Consider the following 26,883-nt stretch of genomic DNA (forward strand, 5'->3'; position numbering starts at 1 on the left):
GATGTGGAACTGTGCATCATCTCCATACTGTGCTGAAACAACATCAACAACTATCTTTTTTTTGGTACGTGCCCCTAGCGGGAACCGAACCCAGGACTCTCTGATCCGCAGGCCGACGCTCCAACCGCTGAGCCAAACCAGCCAGGGCTCAACAACTATCTTTATTAACATTTTGTAGGGGAGACTCAGGAGATGACTCAGCAGGGGCCATTCTGTGGATCAGAGGGGAGGCCCCATCACCAAGCCAGGTTTTCCGGCATCTAGTTCTTCTGAAATTTTCCCTAGGTTTAAAAATAAACCAATGGAAAAATGGTTAAAACGGCAATGTTATGTTATGTACATGTTACCACAACTAAAACAGACATAGTTAAAATATACACAATTAAAAATAAATCAAAAGGCAAAGGTCATGAACAGACATTTCTCCAAAGAGGATACACAAATTGTTAACAAGCCCATGAAAAGATGTTCAACATCACCAGCCATTAGAAAAATGCAAATCAGAACCACTATGGGATCCCACCACAGCCACTAGGATGGCTATAACAAAAAAATACAGATATTAACAAGCATTGGTGATGATGTGAAGAAACTGAAACCTTCATATATATACTGTTGGAGGATTGTAAAATGGTACAGTGACACAATTTAGAATACAGTCTGGTAGCTCCTCAAAAGGTTAACCATAGTTACCAAATGATCCAGCAATTCCACTCCACGTGGCCTAAGATTAAAGTAAATAAAATATATGCAAATCGTCATAACAGTTATTATTCATAATAAACAAAAAGTGAAAAAAACTCAAATGTTCCTTAATTAGAGAATGGATGAGAACTGAGGCCCATTCATACAATGGCCCATTTTCTATTCAGCAATAAGAAAAAACAAATACCAACACATGTAACAGGCATATATCTTAAACACATTACAGTAAACAAAAGTAGCTAGATGCAAAATACCGCGAACTGTATTATTCCATTTATAAGGTCTGTCGAGAAAAGGCAAATCTACCGACTCAGAAAGCACACGCAGATCCAGAAAGGGAATGGGAGTGGGAGCAGGAACGGACTGCAAAGGGACAAGAGGGATCTATCTCCTTGGAGTGATGCAAAGTTCTTACAGCTGGATCGCGGCGATGGCTGCACCACTTGGTAAGTTTACTAAAAATAATGAACTTGTACACTTAAAAGGCATGAACTGCATGGTATGTAAAAGAATCCTCAATACAAATTTTAAAAATAAAAAATAGAACTTCGAAAACACTGACGCCCCTAAGAGCCCGGTGTCTTTCCCCAGGCCTGGAGCGACCCACATCGGACCACTCTCCCGAGTGAATCCAGAAAGGGAAACTGGAACATGAGGCGCGGGTGGGGGACTGCTCTCCCGCCGCCCTCCCAGCTCAGCCCCGCAGTGCGCCTCGCTTCCCCACAACTCTTCTCCCAAGCCCGCCGCCACCCAGTCAGGCCAGCCAACCTCTGCTCACGATGTCCATCCGCAGATGCCGATGTCGCTTTCCGTCGGGCACTCAAACCTGAGACGACTGTTGCCCCCGGCAACCGCGCGAGGACGAAAGAGACTACATCTCCCGGCGCGCACCGCGCCCCCGAGGACGAATAGCGCCTCAGGTCACAATCGCAGGGTGTCTTGGGAGTGGCACAATCGCGCGCCAGGGACCAGTGATGCGTCAGATCACAATCGCGAGGTGTGACGGGAGTTGTAGTTCCGGGCCGGGGCGGTGCGCCGCGCAGACCGTTGGGAGCAGAGGGGCGGTTGCAAGAAACTCCGTGCACTTTCTATGGCCGTGGCTCGGCACCTTCTCTGGGCTGTTTGTGTGTTGCGGGTGGCTCTGGCCACCGTCTACTTCCAAGAGGAGTTTCTAGACGGAGGTGAAGAGGGGACGCCCATGGTAGCGGGGGCTTAAGCTCCCCCATTCCCTGCTGTCCAATGAATAGCCCGAGTCACGTTTGCCCCGGCCCATCACCGAGGGGTGGGCTGTGGCGAAGCCTCGAGGACCCCCCTCCCCACTCCATGACCCAGGTCTACTTTTCAGCCATAACCGGTATTGTTTCCCCCGACAGAGCGCTGGAGGAACCGATGGGTGCAATCCGCTAATGACTCCCAATTTGGGCATTTTAGACTCTCGTCGGGGAAATTTTATGGCCATAAAGAGAAAGACAAAGGTTAGTTTAGGGTTCCTGAGAAAATCAAGCTAAATGTTAAATCCCCCATAGCAACCTTTCAAGGTAGGTGTGGCTCACCCCTAACACTTCTTTCTTCCATTCACAGGTGAGGAAAGAAAGCAAGGCTCAAGTAGTGTCTGGCATTATTTTTTGTTCTCTCCTTTTTTTGACTTGCCAGAACACCCTGCTTTGTATGCACACTAGGGGGACCCCAGAGCCTTGCCCTGCAGAGGAAAAAGGATACTTCTCATTTTTATTTTCACTTTATGTATTTTTAAATCCTCACTGAGGATATTTTTTCTATTTATCTTCAGACAGAGTGGGAGGGGGAGAGAGAGAAACAGCCAGGTGAGAGAGACACATCCACTGGTTGCCTCCCACACGACCCTGACCAGAGCTGGGGATTAACCGCAACCGCAGTATGTGCCCTTGATAGAATCGAACCTGTGACTTTTTGGTCTGCAGGCCAGCACTCTAACCGGCCAGGGCACATTTTTATTTTCACTTTAAGAGGGAAAGAAAAGGAGATCAGCGTTAAATGCTGTCAAGTGCACAGATCTTAGGGTTACAACAGGATGAATGTTAACATCTGTACACACAGGTCAAGCTAGGGAACATTTTCAGCCCTCCCCCCCAGAGGCCTTCCTTGTACCCCCACCGTCCAAGTCAGTAGCCTCCTGGTTCCAAGGATAACCTCTGTTCTGGCTTCTGGCTTCTCATTCCTGTTGCTCAAAGGTGGACAAGATACAGGTCATCTACCACCTGTTTTGTTTTGTTTTTTTTTTTGTACAGCCAGCAAACAGACTGGTTTTTACACTTTTTTTTGTGTGTGTGGTAGGCGCCCCTAGCAAGAACCGAACCCGGGACTCTCTGGTCCGCAGGCCGACGCTCAACCGCTGAGCCAAATTGGCCAGGCGGTTTTTACACTTTTTAATTGTTGGGGGAAAGTCAAAAGGGGAATAGTATTTTGTGACACATAAAAATTATATAAAATTTGCCCTGGCCAGTTTGGCTCAGCGGTTAGAGCGTCAGCCTGTGGTCTGGAGAGACCCGGGTTCGGTTCCCGCTAAGGGCACGTACTTCGGTTGCAGTTTGTCCCCGGCCCTGGTTGGTTGTGCGGGTGGCAGCCACTCGATGTGTCCCTTCACGTCGATGTTTCTCTCTCTCTCCCTCTCTCTCCCTCCCGCTCTATCTGTACAAAAAATGGAAAAATATCCTCGGGTGAGGATAAAAAAAAAAAAAAAATTTGCCCTGGCCGGTTTTGCTCAGTGGTTAGAGCATCTGCCTGTGGTCCAGAGAGACCCAGGTTTGGTTCCCGCTAAGGGCATGTACCTCGGTTGCAGTTTGTCCCCAGCCCTGGTTGGGTCATGCAGGAGACAGCCACTGGATGTGTCCCTTTCACATCAATGTTTCTCTCTCTCTTCCTCTCTCCCCCTCACACTCTATCTGAACAAAAAATGGAAAAATGTGCTCGGGTGAGGATAAAAAAAAATTATATAAAATTCAATGAAATACGTGAAATTTTAGTGTCCGTAAATAACGGTTTTTTTGTTGTTTTTGTTTTTGTACATGCCCCTAGTGGGAACCAAACCCACTAGGGGCACGTACCAAACTCTCTGGTCCGCAGGCTGACGCTCCAACCGCTGAGCCAAACCATCCAGGGCTGTAAAGTTTTAATTGAACATAGCCATGCTCATTTGTTTGCATATGGTCTATAGAGCTCCTTCCATACTGCAAAGGCAGAATTGAGAAGTTGGGACATAGACTAAATGGCCAACAACATCTGAAATATTTATTCTCTGGCCTTACAGAAAAAGTATGCCAACCCCTGATTTAGAAGAAAAATTACTTCTTTACCACCTTCCATTCAACCTTTATCTTTCCTGTTACTCCAATGTTGCCATGTCCGGCAGCCTCTGGTTTTCAATTGTATATGCATTGTTTGATAAGTTACATGTCGACCCAAAGAGTTGGTCAGAATTCAGGCTATATAATAAAAATGGAGTGAAAGCAAACATGATTCTATGAAGCTTGTCCAAGGACAGGGGTTCCCTTTAAGAGTCGCTTTGGTTTTTCCACAATGTTTTTTCTTCCTCCAATCTGGAATCCTGAGATTCTGTGCATTTCATTCATTCCAGCACATGTCTACTGAGTGCAGACATGGGTAAGGCAGTGAGGATACCGGTTAATTTGGCCCTTTCTGTTATCTCCTGGGACCATGGCATCGAAGCCATTGTTGGAAAAATAAATAGAATTTAGTCAGACAGAGATAGGAGGTGGTGAGAGACCATGAGGGTGGCTGAGGAGGGTGTTAAAGACACAGAGGGAGCCCTGGCCGGTTTGGCTCAGCGGTAAGAGCATTGGCCTGTGGTCCAGAGAGACCCGGGTTCGGTTCCCACACAGGGCATGTACCTTGGTTGCAGTTTGCCCCTGGCCCTGGTTGGGTCGTGCAGGTGGCAACCACTCGATGTGTCCCTTTCACATCGATGTTTCTCTCTCTCTCTTTCTCTCCCCTCCCCCCTCCCTCCCACTCTATCTGAACAAAAAATGGAAAAATGTCCTTGGGTGAGAATAGAAAAAAAAAGACACAGAGGGAGATGGTGAATCATATGGCCTTAGGAATTGCCTCAATGGAAGGGGCCAAGAGAGCAAGAGGTGCTACAGATCTCCTGAGAAAGGGAAAGGTGAGGAAAGAATGAAGGACACAAAGAGAGGTGTGGTGGTAGGGAGTTCAGTCATGAGTTCAGGACGTATTGATACAAATGCCAAGTTAATTATGATGACACTCAGCATAGGCAGCTGTGGGGGCCAGAATATGAATCAAAGAAGGATAGGTTATAATAAGACTAGCTCTGTTTGTTTAATGAATTCCAGTATAAGAAGGATTTGGTACAGAGCCTAGTGGCTACTAAAATGGGAGTTTTGATCTCGAAGTGAAAACCTAAACTTATAAAACAAGTATGAAATGATTCACATGACAAAGGATGATATCTTCATAAAAGGAGCCATCACACAGATGACACCCACGAGCCTGCTCACCCAGTGCAGTGAAGCACTTTTTTGCAGATCTGCCCTCTGTCCTCCATCTGCTGTTGTGTCTCTTAAGTCAGTGTTCTAAGATGAGAATTAAGGGAAAGCAGTAGAATGCTTTGTTTTTTAATTCAGTTGCTACACAAGCTTCCTTGTATATCCCCACCCCTTGGAAGATGAATGGAGGCAAAATTAACCTTTTATCTATAATTAGAATTCAAATTTGTCATTCAGAGCTGAAGTACTTTTATAACGTAAGACATAACAGTGTTATACTAAGTACAAAAACATCTGAGTGTGTCAAATAGAAGTTCTGTGGCATTAGAGAGCCTGTTCGTGGCAGGCCCTTTGTATATCATTGTACAAATGAGCTATAGGTGCTGGCTGGCTGTAAATGGTTAGGAGGTTTATAATTGGGAGTAGGGAAAAGACAAGTTTAATTTCCTGCATCACTGAGCACTGTGTCATTCCTAATCTTTCATGAGTGTTTTTATTTGAAGGTCTGCAAACCACTCAAAATGGCCGATTCTATGCCATCTCTGCACGGTTCAAACCATTTAGCAATAAAGGGAAGACGCTGGTTATTCAGTACACAGTGAAACATGAGCAGAAGATGGACTGTGGAGGGGGCTACATTAAGGTCTTCCCTGCGGATGTAGATCAGAAGAACCTGAGTGGAAAATCCCAATACTATATTATGTTTGGTGAGTTCAGGTAGTACATTGCAACCGTTTCTGGTGACTTTGAAAATCCTTCCACCTTGTAGAATCCTTAGACCAAGACTGCTAAAATAGTAGTATTGTGTATACCTGACCAAAGGTTTTTAAGTACTGTTAAATCTATTTAATATTATAAAAAGGCAACTGTACCATTCTGTTATGCTTTTGAGAAAGTTATTTGTTTAACATTAATGTAGACCCAAGTATTCTGAATATATCAGGAGTCAGAAACCTTACCCATGGGCCAAATCAGGCTACAGACTGTGTTTGTTATGGCTCATGAGCTGAGAATGGATATTAACATTTTTTCCCATAGTTTTATTGATTTTTTAGAGAGGGAGGAAGGGAGAGAGAGAGAGATAAGAAACATTGATGTGAGAAACATCAATTGACTGCCTCCTGCATGCCCCCTACTGAGGATTGAGCCTGCAACCTGGGCGTGTGCCCTGACCAGGAATCAAACCGGGACCTCTCAGTCTATGGGACAATGCTCAATCCACTGAGCCACACCAGCCAGGCAAGGTGCTAACATTTTTCAATGATTGGAAAAAATCTTAAGAAGGATAATTTTTTGACACATGGAAATGATATAAAACTCAAATTTTAGTGTCCACAAATGGTTGTTGGAGTGCAGCCTCACCCATTTCATTTGCGTTTTGTCTAGAGCTGCTTTCAAACAGCAGTGGCAGAGCTGAGTAATTGTAACAGAGATCACATGGCCCCCTAAAGCCAAAAATATTTACTGTCTTGCCCCTTATAGAAAAAACTTGCCAACCCTGGAAGACATTAAATGTCTACTGACACCAGGAAAACATGATTAAAATTTGTGCTGGAATGGAAAGGGACCACATTAGACCACAGAAACTAGACATAACTGAAGTGTGGGATCAAAAAGCTTTATGGATGAAGAGGATTCTGGGAAGATGGCAGAGTAGGAAGCACCAAGAATTTGTCTTCCTACATAGATAACAATTGTATTAGCAGAATCCGCCAGATTTAAATATTTTGAACTCTGGAGTCTAGAAGAATTTGCAACTTCCAGGAGAAGACTGGGAAAGTTAATTTCATTCCATTTTAGCCCTTGGCACAGTAGCATATACCCATTTCCCACCCCTAGTCACAGACAGCTGTGCAGGTGTTCCTGGAGCAGCTTACACACAGCATGCAGGAGCTAAAGAGGGCAAAAAGGACTCTGTCCTCCAAATATTTGGGTTCAGAGCTCTGAGCTGCTGCTTCTAGTCACAAAGATGCAGACAAAGAGATGGATAGCCATTTGTGTTGTACCTTTCCTCACTATTGTAATCCTCTCTTTCTCCAGCCAAAGTGACTTCCAGGGTAAGGGCCAGCACCATCCCCCAGACCCCATTTTTCCCCTTAGGAAGCCAGATATTAAAGACTAGGACATTTTTTAAAAACTACATATGCAGGGAAAATTAGAAAGTGACCACTCATGCCCAGAGAAAGACTCAGAAAGGACCCGAAAAGTTTACACTTCAGGCTGACCCTTGACACAGAGACTGCCTACAAAAAACAAAAAACCATAAAACGTCAAACCCTGGGGAAGGTGAAGGATCTGATTTCCAGAGTCATGACATTATTAGATTCAAATGTCCAGTGCTCAATGAGTAATCACAAGGCATACAAACAAACAGGAAAGTGTGGTTCATTGAAAGGAAAAAACTAAACATAAACTGTTCCTGATGGAAGATATATTAGACAAAGTCTTAAATAACTGAAAGATACTTTAAAAAAATCAAGGGTTGGTGCATGGGGAGAGGTGAGCAAAGAACAGGAGTATCAGGGAAGGTCGTGTGTATGTGTTTGCTGTTTATTGTTTTTTATATTGTGAATAAAAAACAGACTAATGATGCAAAAAAAAAATCAAGGAAGATGTGGATAAAGTTAAAATACAAGTGAGAAAATGGAAATTACAAAAGGATATAGAATAACTAAAAAGAAATTCTGAACCTGAAAAGTATAACTGAAATGAAAAAACTCACCAGAGGGAATCAAAGGCAGATTTGAATGGTCAAAAGACAGAATCAGCAAACTTGAAGATAGGACAGTAGAAATGATCAAGACTGAGGAGCAGAAAGAAAAAGATGGAAGAAAAGTGAACAGAGCCTAAGGGACCTCTGGGACACCATTAAACAGACTGACATACATCTTGTGGGAGTCCTAGGAGAAGAGAGAGGAAAGGGGGCTGAGAGAATATTTGGAAAAAATAATGACTGAAAACTCTCCAAATTTTATGAAATACATAAGCATAAACATCCAAGAAACTCAATGAACTCTAAGTAGGGTGAACTTGAAGAAACCCACACCAAGGTACATTAATCAGAATTTCAAAAGATAGAGAAGTGAATCATCACATACAAAGTATTCTCAAGATTTTCAGCTGGTTTCTTAATAGGAACTTTGCAGGCCAGAAGACAGTGGGCTGATATATTCAAAGTGCTAAAAGAAGTAAACTGTCACCCTGGCTGGTGTGGCTTAGTTGGTTGAGTATTGTCCTGTGTACAAAAAGGTCACCAGTTTGATGCTGAATCAGGACACATGCCAAGATTGTGGGTTCAATCCCTGGTCAAAGTGCATGCAGGAGGCAGCCAATTGATCTTTCTTTTTTTTTTTTTATCCTCCTCTGAGGACATTTTTGCATTTTTTGTTCAGATTGAGTGGGAAGGATAGAGAGAGAGAGAAACATCGACGTGAAAGGGACACATCGAGTGGTTGCCACCCGCACGGCCCAACCAGGGCCGAGGACAAACTGCAACCGAGGTACGTGCCCTTAGCGGGAACCGAACCCGGGTCTCTCTGGACCACAGGCTGATGCTCTAACCGCTGAGCCAAATCGGCCAGGGCCAATTGATCTTTCTTACATCAATATTTTTCTCCATCTCCCTCTCTCTAAAAAATCAATAAAAACATTTTTTTAAAAAAGAAGTAGCAGCAAACTGTCAACCAAGAATCATGTTTGGCAAAACTGGCTTTCTAGAATGTATTCCCAAATATACCAAAGCTGCAGGAACTCATGACCAGTAGTCTTGCCTTGCAAGGAATGCTCAAGGGAATTCTACAGGTGAAATGAAAGGACAGCCCTGGCCGGTTTGGCTCAGCGGTTAAGTGTTGGCCTGTGGTCCAGAGAGACTGGGGTTCAGTTCCCGCTAAGGACATGTACTTCGGTTGCAGTTTGTCCCCGGCCCTGGTTGGGTTGTGCGGGTGGCAGCCACTCAGTGTGTCCTTTTCACATCAATGTTTCTCTCTCTCTCTCTCTCTCTCTCTCTCTCTCTCTCTCTCTTCCTCTCTCTCCCTCCCACTCTATCTGAACAAAAAATGGAAAAATGTCCTCAGGTGAGGATAAAAAAAAAAAGTCATGTGAAAAACACACAGCAAACATCATACTCAATGGTAATAGAGTTAAAGCTTTTTCTCTAAAATTAGGAACAAGGCAAGGATAGTCTCTTTCACTACTTATATTCAACACAGTACTAGAAGTCCTAGTCAGAGCATTTGGGCAAGAAAAAGAAAGGTATCCACAATGGAAAGGAAGAAGTAAATTCTTTGTTTGCAGATGATGTAATCTTACATGTAGAAAACCCTAAAGATTGCACCAAACAACAACAACAAAGGTACCGGATTAAAACTAATGAGTGTATTCAGCAAAGTAGCAGGATACAAAGTGAAAAGAAAAACGAAAATTACATAAACACATGTCCTCCAAGAACTCAGCTGGGAGATAAAGACAGTGTTCTTTGTCAGTCCCTCAGGGTGCCACTTCCAAGTTCATTGTCTGGCAAATTGATAATATTCTTTAAGTAATTACATGCAGCATGGATCTCTCATTTATTGTGGAGGTTCGTCACTGGAAGTTCTAAAAGAGGTTGCAGTCATCTGCTTCTGTTTATGCAGGATTTGCCTCACAGAACCCCCAGGGGCAGGTGCAGGCTAGGGTCAGTGGTAAAATTCAGTCTGAGACAGAAACAGCTGGATGCTTTAGAACCTTCCTAAGGCTTAAGTTCAATAAAGCCATAATAAGGTAATTCCCTCAGAAGGTTTGATGAATTTTCTAGATTCCTTCTGCAAACCTTGTTTAGTATATATATTCAGCTCTCCTTAGTCTCCAATCAGGGAATACAATATCCTAACACATTCCATGTCCTGAGTGACTGAAACTGAACCCTGTGCCAATTTGAAAATCCATAACTTTTGAATTGGACTCTCTAGATTTTACAGTTTTTCAGAACCTACCTACTGATCACAGACTCTCTTTTGCTTACAATTTAGGGTTATCATTAAGAACGTGTGTGTGTGTGTGTTGTCTTGGGGCATAATATTAACAGCAATAAGTATTGAGTTTTGAAGACATTAGCCCATTTAATTGTCGGAGTAGCTTTGTGAAGTCAAGATTAACACCCATGCACTGGGAGTCTGCAGAGTTGCAACTATGTCTCAACACAATGAATGAGAGCTGGGGTCAGAACCAGTCAGTCTAGCTCCAAAGCCCTCACCTGGGTACAGGTACACTGGTCAGAGCTTCAGAGCAAGGACCCCAGACTCAGACAGCATGTCAGGGATGCTTGTTACACTGTTAAACATTTTCTTACATGCTGGTTTACCCTTGAGTCCAAAGTGGCAGTGAGAAATGGAGAAGTGACTGACTGAGAAGGGTGTCACAGTCTATTTTAATATCTCTATGTACATATTTGATCGTTCTTGTGCCTTGGATATTATTTCAGGAGAATGGCTGGAGTATCTTGTGGTGATGCATTATGCAAGGAAATTGAGAGCAGCTAATGTGTTTTTTGTTTGTTTATATTTTGGTAGGACCTGATATTTGTGGATTTGATATCAAGAAAGTTCATGTTATTTTACATTTCAAGAATCAGTATCACTCAAACAAGAAACCTATCAGGTGTAAGGTAAACGATTTTGTATTCAAATCAGTGTTTGTGTTAACTCTTTAATACAAGTATAGAGGAAATAATTTTGATCTTAAAATATTTAAGTAAGCCAGGAATAGAACTTTGCAAACATATCCCTGTGCCTGCTTTCCAATATAACAGGCCCATTAGACACACACGTCCACTACTTTGGTTTGGTTTCTGGAGTTTTTCCCCATTGGGAGGGCACACTCCCTTTTAATGTGAGCTATGACATCGATTTATAATTTGCCCCATCAGAGTTACAACAGGATGGTCACTTTTTTTTTTTTACACATTTTAGATAGAGTGGGAGGGAGGGGGAGAGAGAGAGAGAGAAACATCAATGTGAGAGAGACACATCGACTGGTTGCCACCCACACAACCCCAACTGGGGCCAGGGATGAACCGCAACTGAGGTGTGTGCCCTTGGCTGGAATTGAACCCTGGACTCTCTGGTCTACGGGCCGATGCTCTAACCGCTGAGCCAAACAAGCCAGGGCCAGGATGGTCACATTTTAACTATACTCATCATCGTTAATAATAAAAATCAGGACTATTTCATTCCTTTATTTCTGAAAATTAATCTGGGGAAATTAATCTTCAAAATAACAAAACACTTAAAAATAGGAATATTTCTAAAATGAAAGCATACACTCTTACCTTTTTACTCAGGAGATCTGTGAAAATGACTCCCGGTCTTTAGAACTCAATGGCCCTGCCTGGGGCTTCTCCAAAAAGGCAGCCTATGTTAAGTGCCTGGCATGTCGAGAGAAGTACGTTCCCCAATGCTTCATTTGAATATTAGCACCAGGAAGCAGGAACCTGTCCCCTGAGGCACTCCCAGGGCCCAGAGCTCTAACAACGGAGAGCTGTGTGGCTATGGATGAATCTGGGTGGGAGGCCCCTGGGTACTTCAAGATCATTGACATTGTAGAGTGGAAGCATTTATAACTGTCCCTTATTCAGTCTATTGCACAAGCAGGGAGCAGTAGACCTCTTCACAAAACCCCAGTGAATCTCCATTGGTAGCACTATCCCTCTTGGGGTTCCACCTACTGAGGTTGTCGTTCACTTGGATTGTGAGCTCCCCTCTCACCCCATGCACACTTGGGCCTGACAATCCTCCTGTGAGGTGATGGGAAACTCACCACCCTAGACTTCCTCTGTCCACTTAGTGTTTGGACCATTGGGCAGGTCTTTACGACTAATTCCCAAGAAATTGTTCAGTTGCACATCAGGTGTGTGGGAGAGACACTATGAAGGATGAGAGGTCCAGCCCAGATCATGCCTGGGAGACCAAAGCATGACCACTTGGAGTCAACAAGCCTACAGGACCCTGAGAGGCACCTGGAGGCCGATGACTTCCTCAGACATGTGCTGCTGTTTCTGTAGTCTGTTAGAAAAATAAGAAATTGCTGAAGGAGCACTGATTCATAGCAGCTAGTCAGCATTCTGGTCTTCCCAGTGAGAAGTACCTTTATTTTCACAGGGGTTCTTATTCATTCTGTGATGCTGGAAAGGAAGGGGTGAGAATCTGTCCTGCAGGCAGTGGTCAACCCTCAAGGGGTCTGATCTGCATGTTAGAAAAATAGTTCAGATGTGCTGCAGAGGGTGGGTGGAGGGACAGGGTGTTCAACAGGCAGGGAGACAGGTGAGCTTGTCAGGCCAAGGCTCTGGTGGAATGCAGACCACAGGAGCATTTTGTTTTGTTTTTAATCCTCACCCAAGGATATTTTTCTATTTATCTCAAATAGAGTGGGAGGGAGAGAGAAACGTGGATGTAAAAGAGACACATCGACCAGCTGCCTCCTGCATGACCCCGACCAGGGCCGGGGATGAACCGTAACCGAGGTACATGCCCTTGACCAGAATCAAACCCACAACTCACTGGTCTGCGGCCAACGCTCTAACCACTGAGTCAAACCAGCCAGGGCCACAGGAGCGTTTTGACAGATAAGTCAGGACTGGGGTCCAAAGGACTTTGTGATGTTTGGAATGTGGGTACTGAGGTTGTGGGTGATGACTCTAAAGAGGGGGAAAGCAAAGGCCAAGGAGGGATCAGAGCAGACTCAGGAGTCGTGTTTGAATGGTTGGGTGTGAAATCCTGGCAGACATCCAGATAGAGGTGTCAATAAGTTTTTGGAAACTGGGGTCTGAAACTCAGGCTGATGGTTGGGATTAAAGACACCTTTTGGAGCTGTTTGCATATGTGTGCGAGTGGATGTGATCCCCAGGAGGCTGTGCTCTGGTAGCCAAATTCTGGGGGACCCCAGCAATGGGGCCAGAGTCCAAAGCCTAAATAAGGAAGGGGGGTTGAGAAGGCCAACAGAGAGCAGGGGAAGAGCACTGGGAGAAGCAGGTACTCAGCTATCACACTAAGCAGACTGTAATGTTGACACTGGACAAGCCATTTGCCATTTGGTAAACAGCAGTGGTCTGTCCAGGGCAGAACAGACGGGAACTGAAGAGGCCTTTAGATTTGGCTCTTGGCAGAGAGAGACTTTACTTGACACAGACTCTTTAAGATGCTGGGGCAGTGGCTCCTAAACCTGAACAGTGTCAGTGTCCCTGGAGGGCTTGTGAAAATGACTGGAGAGTCCACCAGGTTCCAATGCGATGTGTCAGGACCCACATGGGAACATGCATTTCCCAGTAGGCATGTCCTGAGTACCTTCAGCCTCCCTAAGCACCCACAACCTACCTCCCACTCATCCCTAATTGCATGTTTGTTGCATGCTTTTCTTGTGTCTGGCCTAGGGCTTTAACCGTGACCCAGAGAGACACTGGGCCTGTGCTCATGGAGCTTCAATTGTTGGACAGCTCAGAGCATCAAAAAGTTCTCCCCTATGTTAGAAATAGAATGGAGCCCTGGCTGGGTAGCTCAGTTGGTTGGAGCATCAATTCCCAATCAGAGTACATACCTAGGTTTTGGGTTCGGTCCAGGGTTGGGGCACATACTGGAGGCAGCTGATCAATGCTACTGCTACAACTCCCTCTTTCCCTTCCTCTCTCTAAGATCAATATACATATCCTCAGGTGAGGATTAAAAACAAACTATCTATCTATCTATCTATCTATCTATCTATCTATCTCTATATAAAAACATATACATATATAAACATATACATATATAAACATATATATATAGAGAGAGAGAGAGAGAAAGAGGATTTCACTTGGAATCTTTCAGGATATAGAACAGGAAGTGATTTTACACATAGCTTTACATAAACAGCGCCATTATCCCATGGTTTACACCAACTGCCCCATCATAACTGCTTGTGGGATTATAGTGGGAGTCAGTGTCTTTGCACAAAAGGGAATCAGCCACTCACGAGAAGATTGCCAATAGCAGTGTTCTACAAAGGGGTGATTCTTCTGTAGGACACTGTTACAGTCCAGTCAACCCCTATTCCTAGAACCTCTCTTCTTACTGTTTATAACAAGTCTTTGACTAGTGATAACTTATACTACGTGTTCAGACCTGCCTTGAAACATCTCCTTGTCTTCCTTTCCTCCCCTAAAATGTGCAGGTTGATGGCTTTACACACCTCTACACTCTGATCTTAAGACCGGATCTCACTTACGAAGTGAGAATTGATGGTCAAGGGATTGAATCTGGCAGCATTGAGTATGACTGGAATTTAACATCACTGAAGAAGATGGATAAGACTTCAGCAGAGTCCAAGGACTGGAAGCAGGAAGAAGAGGACAAACTCCAGGTGTGGATTGTTCCCAAACAACTCTAGAAAGTGTGTCAGCAAAGTTTGTGAGTACTAGGTCCTGTACGATTGCTGCTTGGCTGGTAATCATAACAACATAGTGATCAAAATGCTCTCTCCAGCAGCTGTGTGCTGGATCTGGCTACAGATCTACATGCCACAAGGTACTGTGAAAGAGTTTTCTAATATTTGAGATCAAAGCAAGTTTAAATGCATCAGCAACCTTTTTAAAAAGATTTTTTTGTGCCCTGGCCGGTTTGACTCAGCGGTTAGAGCGTCGGCCCACAGAGAATCTCTTGCTGCTTTTAAGATTCTCTCTTTGTCTTGAAACTTTTGCATTTTGATGATGACGTGTCTTGGTGTGGGCCTCTTGGGGTTCATCTTGTTTGGGACTCTCTGTGCTTCCTGGACTTGTATGTCTGTGTCCTTCACCAAGTTAGGAAAGTTTTCTGCCATTATTGTTTCAAATAGGTTTTCGATTTCTTGTTCCCTCTCTCCTCCTTCTGGCACCCCAAGATGCGAATGTTGGCACGTTTGAAGTTGTCCCAGAGACTTCTTACACTATCCTCATTTTTTCAGATTCTTTTTTTTTTTGCTGTTCTGATTGGGTGTTTTTGCTTCCTTATATTCCAAATCGATGGTTTGCTTCTTGGCTTTACCTACTCTACTATTGATTTCCTGCAAATTATTTATTTCAGTTAGTGCCTCCTTCATTTCTGACTGTGCATCCTTCATTTCTGACTGGTCCTTTTTTATGCTCTTGAGGCCCTTACTAAGTTCACTGAGGTTCTCACTGAGTTCATTGAGCATCCTCATAAGCAGTATTTTGAACTCAGCATCTGTTAGGTTGCTTATCTCCATTTCGCTTAGTTCTTTTCTTGGGGTTTTGTTCTGTTCTTTCATTTGGGACCTGTTTCTTTGTCTCCTCATTTTGGCTGCCTCCCTGTGTTTGTTTCTGTGTATTACTTAACGAGAGGTATGGGGCTATCTGGGACCAGATGCTGCTTGTTTGAAAGAATTTAGGAAAACCTGAAGCAGGATCTGAGACAGGCCAATCCTATGGTTAAGCAAGTGGCAACAGCTTGGGTGGGCCTGAAAGTTGGGTGGGGCGGGGCCTCAGGGAATCGCCAGGGCGGGGTTACCAGTGTGAGCCAGGTTGCTGGAGTCCCAGATATGGTGGATGTCTGCCGCCCCAGGGAAGGGCTCACCAAAGGAACAAAGGCCTCTGACAGCACGTTTGTCCTGGGGAAAGCCCCCTCTCCAACCCTCGCTCCAGTGCCAAACAGCTCAGTTCTTCCCTGTATGTCACTGGTGCCCTTCGAGCTGCCTCCCCTCCAAGCTTAGAGGGAGCAAGTCTGATAAGTCCGTGTGCGGGCCCTTTAAGGAGCTGCCTGGGGCTCCAGCCGTATCAGCTTCCCTGAGCCTCAGTTCCTGCTGGTTTTTCCAGCCAGAAGTTATGGGCACTTCTCTTCCTGGCACTGGAACCCTGAGCGGGGCACCTGGTGTGGGACGGGGATCCCTCAGTCCTCAGGGAGAACCTTCCCAGCCGAGGTGTCCTCCTGATTTTTATCCGCCACACATGGGTGTGGGACCAGCCCATCGCGCCACCGCCCCTCCTACCAGTCTCAATGTGGCTGCTGCTTTAATTCCGCAGTTGTAGGGCTTCCATTCATTTTTATTTCAGGCTGTTTGAATGATGGTTGTTCTGTAGTTTAGTTGTAACTTTGATGTAATTATGGAAGGACGCAATACCGCATTTACCTACGCTGCCACCTTGACCGGAAGTCCGAGGTGGACTTTTTAAAACTGACATTTAAGAAAAAGCAGCCCAGCCCTGGCCAGTTTGGCTCAGCGGTTGGAGTGTCGGCCTGCGGTCCGAGAGACCCGGGTTTGGTTTCCACTAGGGGCACGTACTTCGGTTGCAGTTTGTCCCCGGCCCTGGTTGGTCGTGCGGTGGCAGCCACTCGATGTGTCCCTTTCACATCGATGTCTCTCTCTCTCTATCTCTTCCTCTCTCTCCCTCCCACTCTATCTGTACAAAAAAATGGAAAAATGTCCTCGGGTGAGGATAAAAAAAAAAAAAAGCAGCCCTCGCCGGTTTGGCTAAATGGTTAGAGCATTGGCTTGTGGACCAGAGAGTCCCAGGTTTGGTTTCGGTTAAGGGCACATACCTTGGTTGCGATTTGTCCCCGCCCTGGTTGGGGCCGTGTGGGTGGCAACCAATCGATGTGTCTCTCTCACGTCCATGTCTCTCTTTCTCTCTTTCCCCTTCTCTACCTCCCACTCTATCTGAAGATAAATGCAAAAAAAAAAAAATGTCTTTGGGTGAGGAATAAAAAAAAAGCATTCAGCCCTGGCTGGTTTTTCTCAGTGGTTAGAGCGTCGCCCCGCAGACCAAAGAATCACAGGTTCCATTTTGGTCAAGGGCACATACCTCAGTTGTGGTTCATCCCTGGCCTTGGTAGGGGTCGTGCGGAAGGCAACCAGTCAATGTGTCTCTCTCACATCAATGTTTCTCTCTCTCTTTTTCTCCGTCCTGCTCCATCTGAAGATAAATGGAAAAAACATCCTCGAGTGAGGATTAAAAAAAAACAAAAACCTGGAATCTCATAGTTTATAAAATAACATGCTCAAATGCCACTGAAAATAAACAGTTGTAAACTTGAAAAAAAATCTTTGAATGAATTAAGATTCTAACAATACAGCACTTTGTAGCTAGGAAGAACAGCTCTCGTGACACTCTGGTCTTACTGAATACAAATTAATACAAAAGGGGATTAAAACAAACTACTAAACCAAAATCGTTCTGTAAAGTAGCAGCAGCTTTTACAAAGTAATAGGAACCCAGCTCCGAAGAGTTGCATGTTCTATATGCGTATAGCCAATTTTATTCCATGTCCCAGAGTCAGTACTCCAACACCAAATGATTTTTTTTTTTTTCCTATGAGAGGTCATTTTCATTTGACTCAGATCCTTCTGTGACTTGACTTGCAAGTTCAGGTTTAGCTCCTTCCTCATTGGCCACCTGTGTCTCAGATATAGGTTTTGTCTGCCCCAGCTCCTCACTATTCTCTGGTACCACCTGCTGGTTTCTTTTTCCTTCTGCTTGGTCATTTTGATTTGATCTGTCACCAACTTTCAAGTTAGTTTTTTTCCTATTTCCTGCTTGGGCTGCCTGCTTGGAATTAAGCTGTGGTGGGTCCTTAGCACTCTTTACCATCTCCTGGAGGTTATACTTTCTGAACAACATGTAATCTCTCACAACACTCAGGCAACAGACAGCTTTAATAATTTCTACTACCATATGTACTGTGGATTGGTAAAATCCACTTTGTTTTCTGAGTTGAGGCTTCCTACTGTTCCTGCCAATTCTTTGATACTGTCTCCATTCATGTGACTGTTATTTTCAGCTTTACATACAATCTGAAATGTTCTTTATTTGGAGCTTTAAACTACAGCTCCAAAAAAGTTTCTGCATATTTTTTCATATTTTCTAAGAAAGCCATGTATATGCCTGAAATGGGTAACATTTGTAGAATAACCCAAGTCTTTTTCTTCTTGGTTTTGTACATATCCTGGAGAATATGATGCACCAATTTCTCAGGTTCTATCCCAAGTGTCCTGATGAAGACTACATTATTCGCTCCACTCTCCACTGACAGGAATATTCTTAGCCTCATCTCCGCAGATGCCTTAATGTCCCCATCATCTTCTCTCTCACTTCTAGAGGGCTGCTGATACTTGTCTTTATACTTTTCTGGCCCATACAAGCTGTTGCCATATTCGTTGAGCAGACTGTAGGCTTCCTCCGTGCACTTGCGCTCGTTCATGTAGCAGGTAATGAGAATGGTTCCAGCTGCCTGGCCTGCCCATCACTGCGCTGAGCACGCTTGGCCTGCCGGTACTGAGCCTTGCTCTGGCGCTTCGGCCACCACACTGAGGAGGCGTTTGGATGGGGCTCACCACAGTGGCAGCAGCTGCAGCCCACCAGAAACATGCCTCTCCTTGGCTATAGGCGACGCTGCTCCTGCTGGCATGGGCTGGCTACACCAGTGTAATTATTAAATCAAAATGGCATCTTGTTTAGACAGTTAAGTTATTTGGCAATCCTTTTTCCCCCGGGCCCATGCCCGGGGTTGTTGGCTCGATTCCCAGTAGGGGGCCTGCAGGGAGCAACTGATAGATGTTGATGCTATTCTCTCTCACATTTCTCTCTCCCTTTTTTTCCTCTCTCTAAAAAATCAAACAGTTAAAAAAAAAAAAAAAAGCACACTTAAAGCATATAGATTGGCAAAGAAACCTTGTAACCCTACCCCCGCCTCTTCCCCAACAGTTTGGGTAGAGACAGGTCCCCACAGGAGGCTAATCATTCTTTCAGAAGCTCCTTTCTGAAATGGCTGTCTTATCTCTATGCTCAGATCCCTATGAGCTCCTAAACAAATTAGTTCATTATAGCATTAGGATACGATGGCCCACAATTCTACTAAGGAGCCTGCTACTAACACTGAATTGTAACCCATTTTCTAGATCCCGACACAATAGGGGCTCATCCTTGCCATTTGTGGTCTGGGTGGAAAAACAGTAAGAGAGGTAACTAACTCCCATGTATCAATTGTTGAAGTTACACAGTATCATGAAAAAGCTGCTTAGTAAAATATGTTTTCAGTTTTTCAGTTCTAAAAGAGAAGACACCGCCCTGGCCTGTTTGGCTCAGCGGTTAGAGCGTTGACCTGTGGTCCAGAGAGACTGGGTTCGGTTCCCGCTAAGGGCACGTACCTCAGTTGCTGTTTGTCCCCGGCCCTGGTTGGTGGTGCGGGTGGCAGCCATTCGATGTGTCCCTTTCATGTTGATGTTTCTCTCTCTCTTTCTTCCTCTCTCTCCCTCCCACTCTATCTGAGCAAAAAATGGAAAAATGTCCTCGAGTGAGGGGAAAAAAAAAGAGAAGACACCATTGTACAGTGATACCTCGGTTCTCGAACATAATTCGTTCCAGGAGGACGGTCAAGAACCAAATTGTTCGAGAACCGAAGCAATGAAACCCAATAGGAAATAATGGAAACTGGATTAATTCGTTCCAAGCCCCAGAAAATGCCTATTTACTGGCCTAATTTGTATATAATATGTAGAAAAACATAAGTCTCAACAAGAAATAAAAGTGTACAGTATGTCTAAGGGTTAAATTCAGTGTAAAGCGTGACTCTCTCCACAAAGCGTGACTCTCTCCACAAAGCGTGACTCTCTCTCTGCACTCACACTGATGACGCAAGCAAGGCGCGCTGGGCCGAATGAACGCCATTCGGCTCAACTCGGCTCATCTCGGAAGTTCGAGTTCCAAATATTTGTTCGGATTCCAAGACAAAAGTTTCTCGAATCTCCTGGTCGAATACCAATTTGGTCGAAATCCGAGGCGTTCGAGAACCGAGGTATCACTGTACATGACTTTTATGTTTTTATGTGTTTATATGAATATTTTTAAAAAATGTTTAAAACTTATCTTTAGCCCTGGCCAGTTTTGATCAGTGGTTAGAGCGTTGGCTTGCAGTCCAGAGAGACCCGGGTTCGGTTCCTGCTAAGGGCATGTACCTCGGTTGCAGTTTGTCCCCAGCCCTGGTTGGGTTGTGCAGGTAGCAGCCACTCCATGTGTCCCTTTCACGTTGATGTTTCTCTCTCTCTCTCTCTCTTCCTCTCTCCCCCTCCCACTCTATCTGAGCAAAAAAATGGAAAAATATCATCAGGTGAGGATAAAAAAACAAAACAAAAAAACTCATCTTTATTGTTGAATGTATTACAGATGTTCTCCCTTTTTTCTCCCATTGATCCCCTCCTCCCCAATCCTGCCCCCTCCTGCCTTCCCACACTATTGTCAGTGTCCGTTGGTTATGCATATATGCATAGAAGTTCTTTGGTTTATCTCATCCCCCCTCTTTGCTTTGAGGTTCATCAGTTTAACAACCAATCTGTACTTCTTAATTCCTTCATCTTTTTCACCCAGCCCCCCAACCCCCACCCATCTGGTAAGCAACAAAAAGTTCTCTGTATCTATGAGAATGTTTCTGTTCTGCCTGTTCATTTTGTTTGTAGATTCAATTGTCGATAGATATGTATTCATTGCCATTTTGTTTGTTCATATATTTTATCTTTTTCTTCAAAAAGACCCTTCATCATTTCATGTAATAACGGTTTGGTGGTGATGAACTCCTTTAACTTTTTCTTGTCTGGGAAACTCTTTATATGGCCATCGATTCTAAATGACAGCTTTGCAGGATAGAGTAATCTTGGTTGTAGGTTCTTGCTTTTCATCACTCTGAATATTTCTTGCCACTCCCTTCTGGCCTGCAAAGTTTCTTTTGAGAAGTCAGCTGAAAGTCTTATGGAGCTCCTTTGTAGGTAATGAACTGCTTTTTTCTTGCTGTTTTAAGATTCTCTCTTTGTCTTGAACTTTTTGCATTTTGATGATGATGTGTTTTGGTGTGGAACTCTTTGGGTTCATCTTGTTTGGGACTCTCTGTGCTTCCTGTACTTGTATGTCTGTTTCCTTCACCAAGTTAGGGAAGTTTTCTGTCATTGTTTCAAATAGGTTTTCAATTTTTTGTTCTCTCTTCTCCTTTTGGCACCCCTGTGATGTGAAATGTTGGTATGCTTGAAGTTGTCTCAGAGGCTCTTTACACTATCCTCATTTTTGGGGATTCTTTTTTCTTTTTGCTGTTCTGATTGGGTGTTTTTTGCTTCTTTATATTCCAAATCTATGGTTTGTTTCTAGGCTTTACCTACTCTACTACTGATTTCCTGTAAATTATTCTTTATTTCAGTTAGTGCCTCCTTCATTTCTGACCAGTCCTTTTTTATGTTGTTGATATTCTCACTAAGTTCTTTGGAGGTCTCCTTAAGTTCCTTGAGCAACCTTACAACCAGTTTGGAACTCTGCATCTGATTGATTGCTTATCTCCATTTTGTTTAATTCTTTTCCTGGATTTCTATTCTTTTCTTTCATTTGAAACATGTTTCGTTGTCTCCTCATTTTGGCTGCATCCCTGTGATTGTTTCCATGTGTTAGGCAGAGTTTCTATGTCTCCTAGGCTTCGTCGGGTGGCCTATTGTTGTAGGTATCCTGTAGGATCCAGTGGCACAGCCTCCTTGATCACCCTAGCTGGGCCCTTAAGGTGCACCCTTAGTGTGGATTGTACATTCTTCTGTTGTAATTGAGTCTTGATTGCTGTTGGCATGCCAATGGGAGGGATTTACTCAGGCTGATCAGCTGCAAGGACTGGCTGTGCCCACTGACCACTGGCCTCTAACTCCCTTGGAGGATCAGCTGTGTAGGAGCCCACCATACAGAGCGAGACTTACTTCATCAGGGCTCTGGTACCCCGAGTCCACTCATTGAGTGTGTCACTTGTGGGGATGGTTAGGTGGTGGTGTTTTGATGTGGTCTGAAGCTGTCCATTGGGTGTGCAGGCTCTAGGGCAAGGTCAGCCACTGCTTGTGTTCTATCTGGGGCCACCAGCATAAGCTGCAAAGTGATCTGCAGATGGCTGCTTCTTGTGCTGGGCTTGGAGGTGCCAAGGAAAAGCCAAGTTGTGAACCAAGGCTGGCTGCTTCTAGTGCCAGGCCTGTGGCCACTTAACGAGAGGTATGGGGTTCACTGAGACCAGATTCACTGCTTATTTGAGAGATTTTAGGGAAACTGAAGCAGATCTAAGACAGGCCAATCCTGTGGTAAAACCTTTGAAAACAGCTTGGGTGGGCCTGAAAGTTAGGTGGGGCAGGGCCTCAGGGAGTCAGCAGGGAGGGGCAACCAGTGTGAGCCAGGTTGCTGGAGTCCCAGATATGGCGCTGTCTGCTGCCTCAGGGAAGGGCTCACCAAAGGAACATCAGCCTCTGCCAGCACATCTGTTTAGGAGAAAGCCTCCTCTCCAGCCCTCATCCCGATGCCAAACAGCTCAGTTCTTCCCTGTATGTCTCTGGTGCCCCTCAATCTGCCTCCCCTCCAAGCTTAGAGGGAGCAAGTCCAAGTAAGTCCATGCATGGGCCCTTTAAGAGTAACTGCCTGGGGATCCAGCAGCCACAGCCTCCCTCAGCCTCAGTTCCCGCTAGTTTTTCCAGCCAGAAGTTATAGGGACTTCTCTTCCTGGCACTGGAGCCCTGAACTGGAAGCCTGGTATGGGACGGGGACCCCTCACTCAGGGAGGACCTTCCCAGCCGAGGTGTCCTTCTGTTTTATTCACCACACGTTGGTGTGGGACCAGCCCGTCCGCACCCCTGCCCCTCCTACCGGTCTAGGTGTGGCTGCTTCTTTAATTTCGCAGTTGTAGGACTTCCAGTCAGATTGATGGCAGGTGGTTCTGAATGATGGTTGTGTTGTAGTTTAGTTGTAATTTTGATGTGGTTGTGGGAGGAGGTGATACCGCATTTACCTGCGCTGCCATCTTGACCAGAAGTCCTCTGTTTATATGAATAGTAATCTAAGCAACTTTTTCTTCTTTTTTATGTTTTTATTGATTTTTTTAGAGAGAGAGAAAAGGAGAGAGAGATAGAAATATCGATGTGAGAGATACATTGATCTACTATCTCCTGCACACTCCCTACTGGGGTTTGAGCCCAAAACCCCAGCATGTGCCCTGACCGTGAATTGAACCAGGACTTCTCAGCCCATGGGACAACGCTTAATCCACTGAGCCACACCAGCCGTGCAAAGCACTTTTTCTTATACATTCATTTATTCAACAACTATATATTCAATACCTACTAAGCCATATATGTGTGTGTGTATAAACTTATATGTATGTATACTTTTATATATATTATATAAGATTGTGTATATGTATATGCACATATACAAATATGTATATATATTACATAATGTGTGTATATATGTGTTTCTATATCTGTAAGAGGACTCAATAATAACTGCTCTTCTCCTGCTACCCAGGTGAATCTTGGGACGTTTCTTAGTTGTCCAATGTCTCTCTGGAATAGTCCATGTGTGACTGTCATGTAGGACGGTGAATGTGTGGCCTCCTCTCCCACTATCAGCTTTTGCCCATCATTTTACCTTTAGACTCTATTTCAAGTTTTCCACATTGCCATTCCTCTCAATAGCATTGGGAGAGTGCTGCAGTCACATAGGTGGGGGGTGGAGGGCGGTTAGAAAGAACATTCTGGCAATGCACCAAGGCCCTCTGTGGGATCTGGACCCCGAGCCCTCACTTGGCCCTTCGACTACCAAACTGAGGAGATGAGGAAATAGCAACCTGGGTCACAGGCCTGCCTGTCTCCTGGTAGCTAAGAATTTCTTTTTTAAAATCTGAGAATCTTTTTTTTTTTCTCTTACACCTATTTTAAGGACTGGGAGAAGCATTTTCTGGATGCTAGCAAGCCAAGCGACTGGAACAGTGAACTGGACGGTGAATGGCAGGCACACATGCTGCAGAAACCTCCATACCAGGTGTGTGGTGCCTTCTTCCTATGACACCCTCAGGCTGCCCCCTCCCCTGCTGTCTTACTGGGGACAACCACATTTGGTTTGTTGTTGCAGGATGGCCTGAAACCAGAAGGTATAGATAAAGATGTTTGGCTGCATCAAAAGATGAAAAACACCAACTATTTGACGGAATATGACCTTTCAGAATTTGAGAACATTGGTGCCATCGGGCTGGAGCTTTGGCAGGTCACTGGTTTTTAAGTTTGCTTTAGTTTAATAACTCTGAACTTCAGCCTAAACTCTTTAATTTATATAGTAGGTTTTCCTTGAACTCCTGCTGTGTGCCTGGCTCTTATACCTAGACCCGAGACATACCGCTGTGGCCAAAATAGATAATATTCTCAGCCTGGCTGGTGTGGCTCAGTGGTTGAACATTGACTTATGCACCAAAAGGTTCCTGGTTTGATTCTCTGTAAGGGCATGTGCTGGGGTTTTGGGCTTTATCCCCAGCAGGGGGGCGTGCAGGAGGCAGCCGACTGATGATGATGATGTCTCTCATCAACTTTTCTCTCTCTCTCTCCATTCTTCTCTCTAAAATCTCTCTCTCTCTTTTCTCTCTAAAATCAATAATATAAACAGAGTAAAAAAAAAAAAAAGATAACCTCACCCTCTTGGCACTTCCTGTCTGCCTCTCTGCCCCCTGGGTTGGTCACTCCTCTGCTCAGAGCTGACCTGTGGGTCCATCAACCTTGAGACAAAGTTGCAGATTTTTTTTTAATCTTCACTCAAGGCCAATTTTTTTTGCATTTATCTTCAGATAGAGTGGAAGGGAGAGAGGGAGGAAGAGAGAGAGAGAAACATCCATGTGAGAGAGACACATTAACTGGCTGTCATCCACACGACCCCAGCTGGGGCCAGGGACAAACTGCAACCAAGGTATGTGCCTTTAGCGGGAACCGAACCCGGGCCTCTCTGGTCTGCAGGCTGACGCTCTAACTGCTGAGCCAATCCAGCCAGGGCTAAAGTTGCAGCTTTTAATACAGCAGGTCTGGGGTGGAGCTTGAGATTTTGCATTCCCACCAAGCTCCCAGGTGGTACTGATGCTGCTAGTCACAGCCCACATCGCTCAGTGCTTGAGGCATTGGGGCACTCTTCAAAGTCTCAATGCCTAGGCAACTCCAAAACCAGTTAAATCAGGATCCCTAAGGCTGAGACCAGGCATCAGGAGTTTCAAAAATGTTCCTGGTGATCCCGGTAGGCAGCCAAGTTTGAGGACCAGTGCTCTGTTGTTGATATTCTAGAAATGGGTTTAAGCATGTGCTGCTTTTGAGAGCTAATCACTGTCACAGTACTGAGCAAAATACAATAGTTTCTTGGTGGAAAATTGCTACATCAATAAGGAAAACCTTATTTTCATCTGCAGGTGCGATCCGGAACCATCTTCGATAACTTCCTAATCACAGATGATGAAGAGTATGCTGAGAATTTTGGCAAGGCGACCTGGGGTGAAACCAAGGTATGATGAATGGAATGAACTTTTATTTCATTATTTATTTATTTCTGCACTTTATTTCTAACATAAGAAAGGACTTGATGAATTTTTATTAATAAACACCCAACTCAGATTAAGACATAAAATACTACCAGAGTTCTAGGAGCCTCCTTATACCCCCTCCCAGCTAGCACCTGCCCCCAAAGGAACCACTATTCTATCACCATAGATCAGTTTGACCTCCTTTTGAAATTAATATAAATGGAGCCATCTAATATTTACTCGTTTAGGCAGTGTTGTGAGATGCATTTGTATTATCTTATGCAGCAGCTCATTCTTCCTGTGAGAATATTCCAGAAGGTATATATCCAGTCTCTGTCAATGCAGCTTTGGGTGGCTTCCAGCTTGTGGCCTTGTGCATAAAGCTGTTACAGTCATTCCTATATGTGTTTTTCAGTGAACACAAGCCCAGGAGTGCACAGGCCAGATTACAAGGTCCCCTACAGCCAGTTTTCAATGTGTTGTCCTATTTTACATACCCTGGATTTTCTCATTTAGGCTCTAAGGCTTCCTTTTATGGCCCATTCACTGGTCAGCTGGTTGAAGGACAGGGACCTAGATGCTCTGGGAACAGAAAGAAGGGAGTGAATTCATTGCCTGGAACTACTGTAACAAATCGCACAAACTGGTTGGCTTAAAACAACAAATTTATTCTCTCACAGTTCCAGAGGCCAGAAGTCCAAAATCAGTATCAATGGGCTGAAATCAAGGCTAGCAGGGCCACTGTCCCTCTGATCTAGGGAAGGATCCTTTTCTTGCCTCTTCCAGCTTCTGGTGTTCCTTGGTTTGTGCCCACATCACTCTAATCTCTGTCTCCTCTTGATGTGGCCTTCTCCTCTTGTGTGTGATTCAAATCTCTCTGCCTCTCTCCTATGAGGACACTTATGATGGAATTTAGAGCCCACCTGATAATTCAGGATAATCTCAACACAATTTAATTGCATTTGCAAAGATCTTTCCTCCATATAAGGTCACATTGATAGGTTCCAGGGATTAGGACCTGATAGCCTTGGGGGCTCTTCTTTAACTACTCCCAGCTGGAGTGGAGGCTTCCAGAAGGCAGGGGCAGGTTGTACATTAACACCTGGCCACCCCCAGGAAACATAATCCCTGGCCACCGGGTCTGTTTCTTTCTGCAGGGCCCAGAAAGGGAGATGGATGCCATCCAGGCCAAGGAGGAAGTGAAGAAGGCCCGTGAGGAAGATGAAGAGGAATTGCTGATGGGCAAGTTTGACGGGAACCAAAATAACTTCAGGAGATTTCACAGGAGGGATGAACTTTAGTCACCCCCATCCCAGATAAAGATGACTGGAAAACCTTGTCTCTACTTTAATCTA

General features: G+C 44.6%; 1 protein-coding gene and 1 pseudogene across 1 annotated transcript; one reads left to right on the forward strand and one right to left on the reverse strand.

Annotated features, from left to right (window-relative positions):
• The first annotated feature begins 1,788 nt into the window (after window positions 1-1,788).
• Window positions 1,789-26,883, forward strand: CALR3 (calreticulin 3). The gene is made up of 9 exons (XM_036241041.1): window positions 1,789-1,886; window positions 2,079-2,180; window positions 5,711-5,914; window positions 10,754-10,848; window positions 14,385-14,573; window positions 23,917-24,018; window positions 24,109-24,240; window positions 25,418-25,510; window positions 26,686-26,883. The coding sequence occupies exons 1-9, from the start codon at window positions 1,796-1,798 to the stop codon at window positions 26,827-26,829; spliced, it is 1,152 nt and encodes a 383-aa protein (XP_036096934.1). The 5' UTR covers window positions 1,789-1,795; the 3' UTR covers window positions 26,830-26,883.
• LOC118616421 lies at window positions 17,515-18,701 on the reverse strand (annotated as a pseudogene).

Source organism: Molossus molossus, unplaced genomic scaffold (genome assembly GCF_014108415.1).
Source record: "Molossus molossus isolate mMolMol1 unplaced genomic scaffold, mMolMol1.p scaffold_m16_p_4, whole genome shotgun sequence".
In the NCBI taxonomy this organism is placed as follows: Eukaryota; Metazoa; Chordata; class Mammalia; order Chiroptera; family Molossidae; genus Molossus; species Molossus molossus.

What these genes read in the sequence shown, in the direction of transcription:
- CALR3 (XM_036241041.1), top strand. Translation starts at nt 1,796, where the DNA reads ATGGCCGTGGCTCGGCACCTTCTCTGGGCTGTTTGTGTGTTGCGGGTG. An exon ending in CCATAAAGAGAAAGACAAAG is followed by an intron (nt 2,181 to 5,710) that starts GTTAGTTTAGGG and finishes TTTTATTTGAAG; the next exon opens with GTCTGCAAACCACTCAAAAT. An exon ending in AGAAACCTATCAGGTGTAAG is followed by an intron (nt 10,849 to 14,384) that starts GTAAACGATTTT and finishes TAAAATGTGCAG; the next exon opens with GTTGATGGCTTTACACACCT.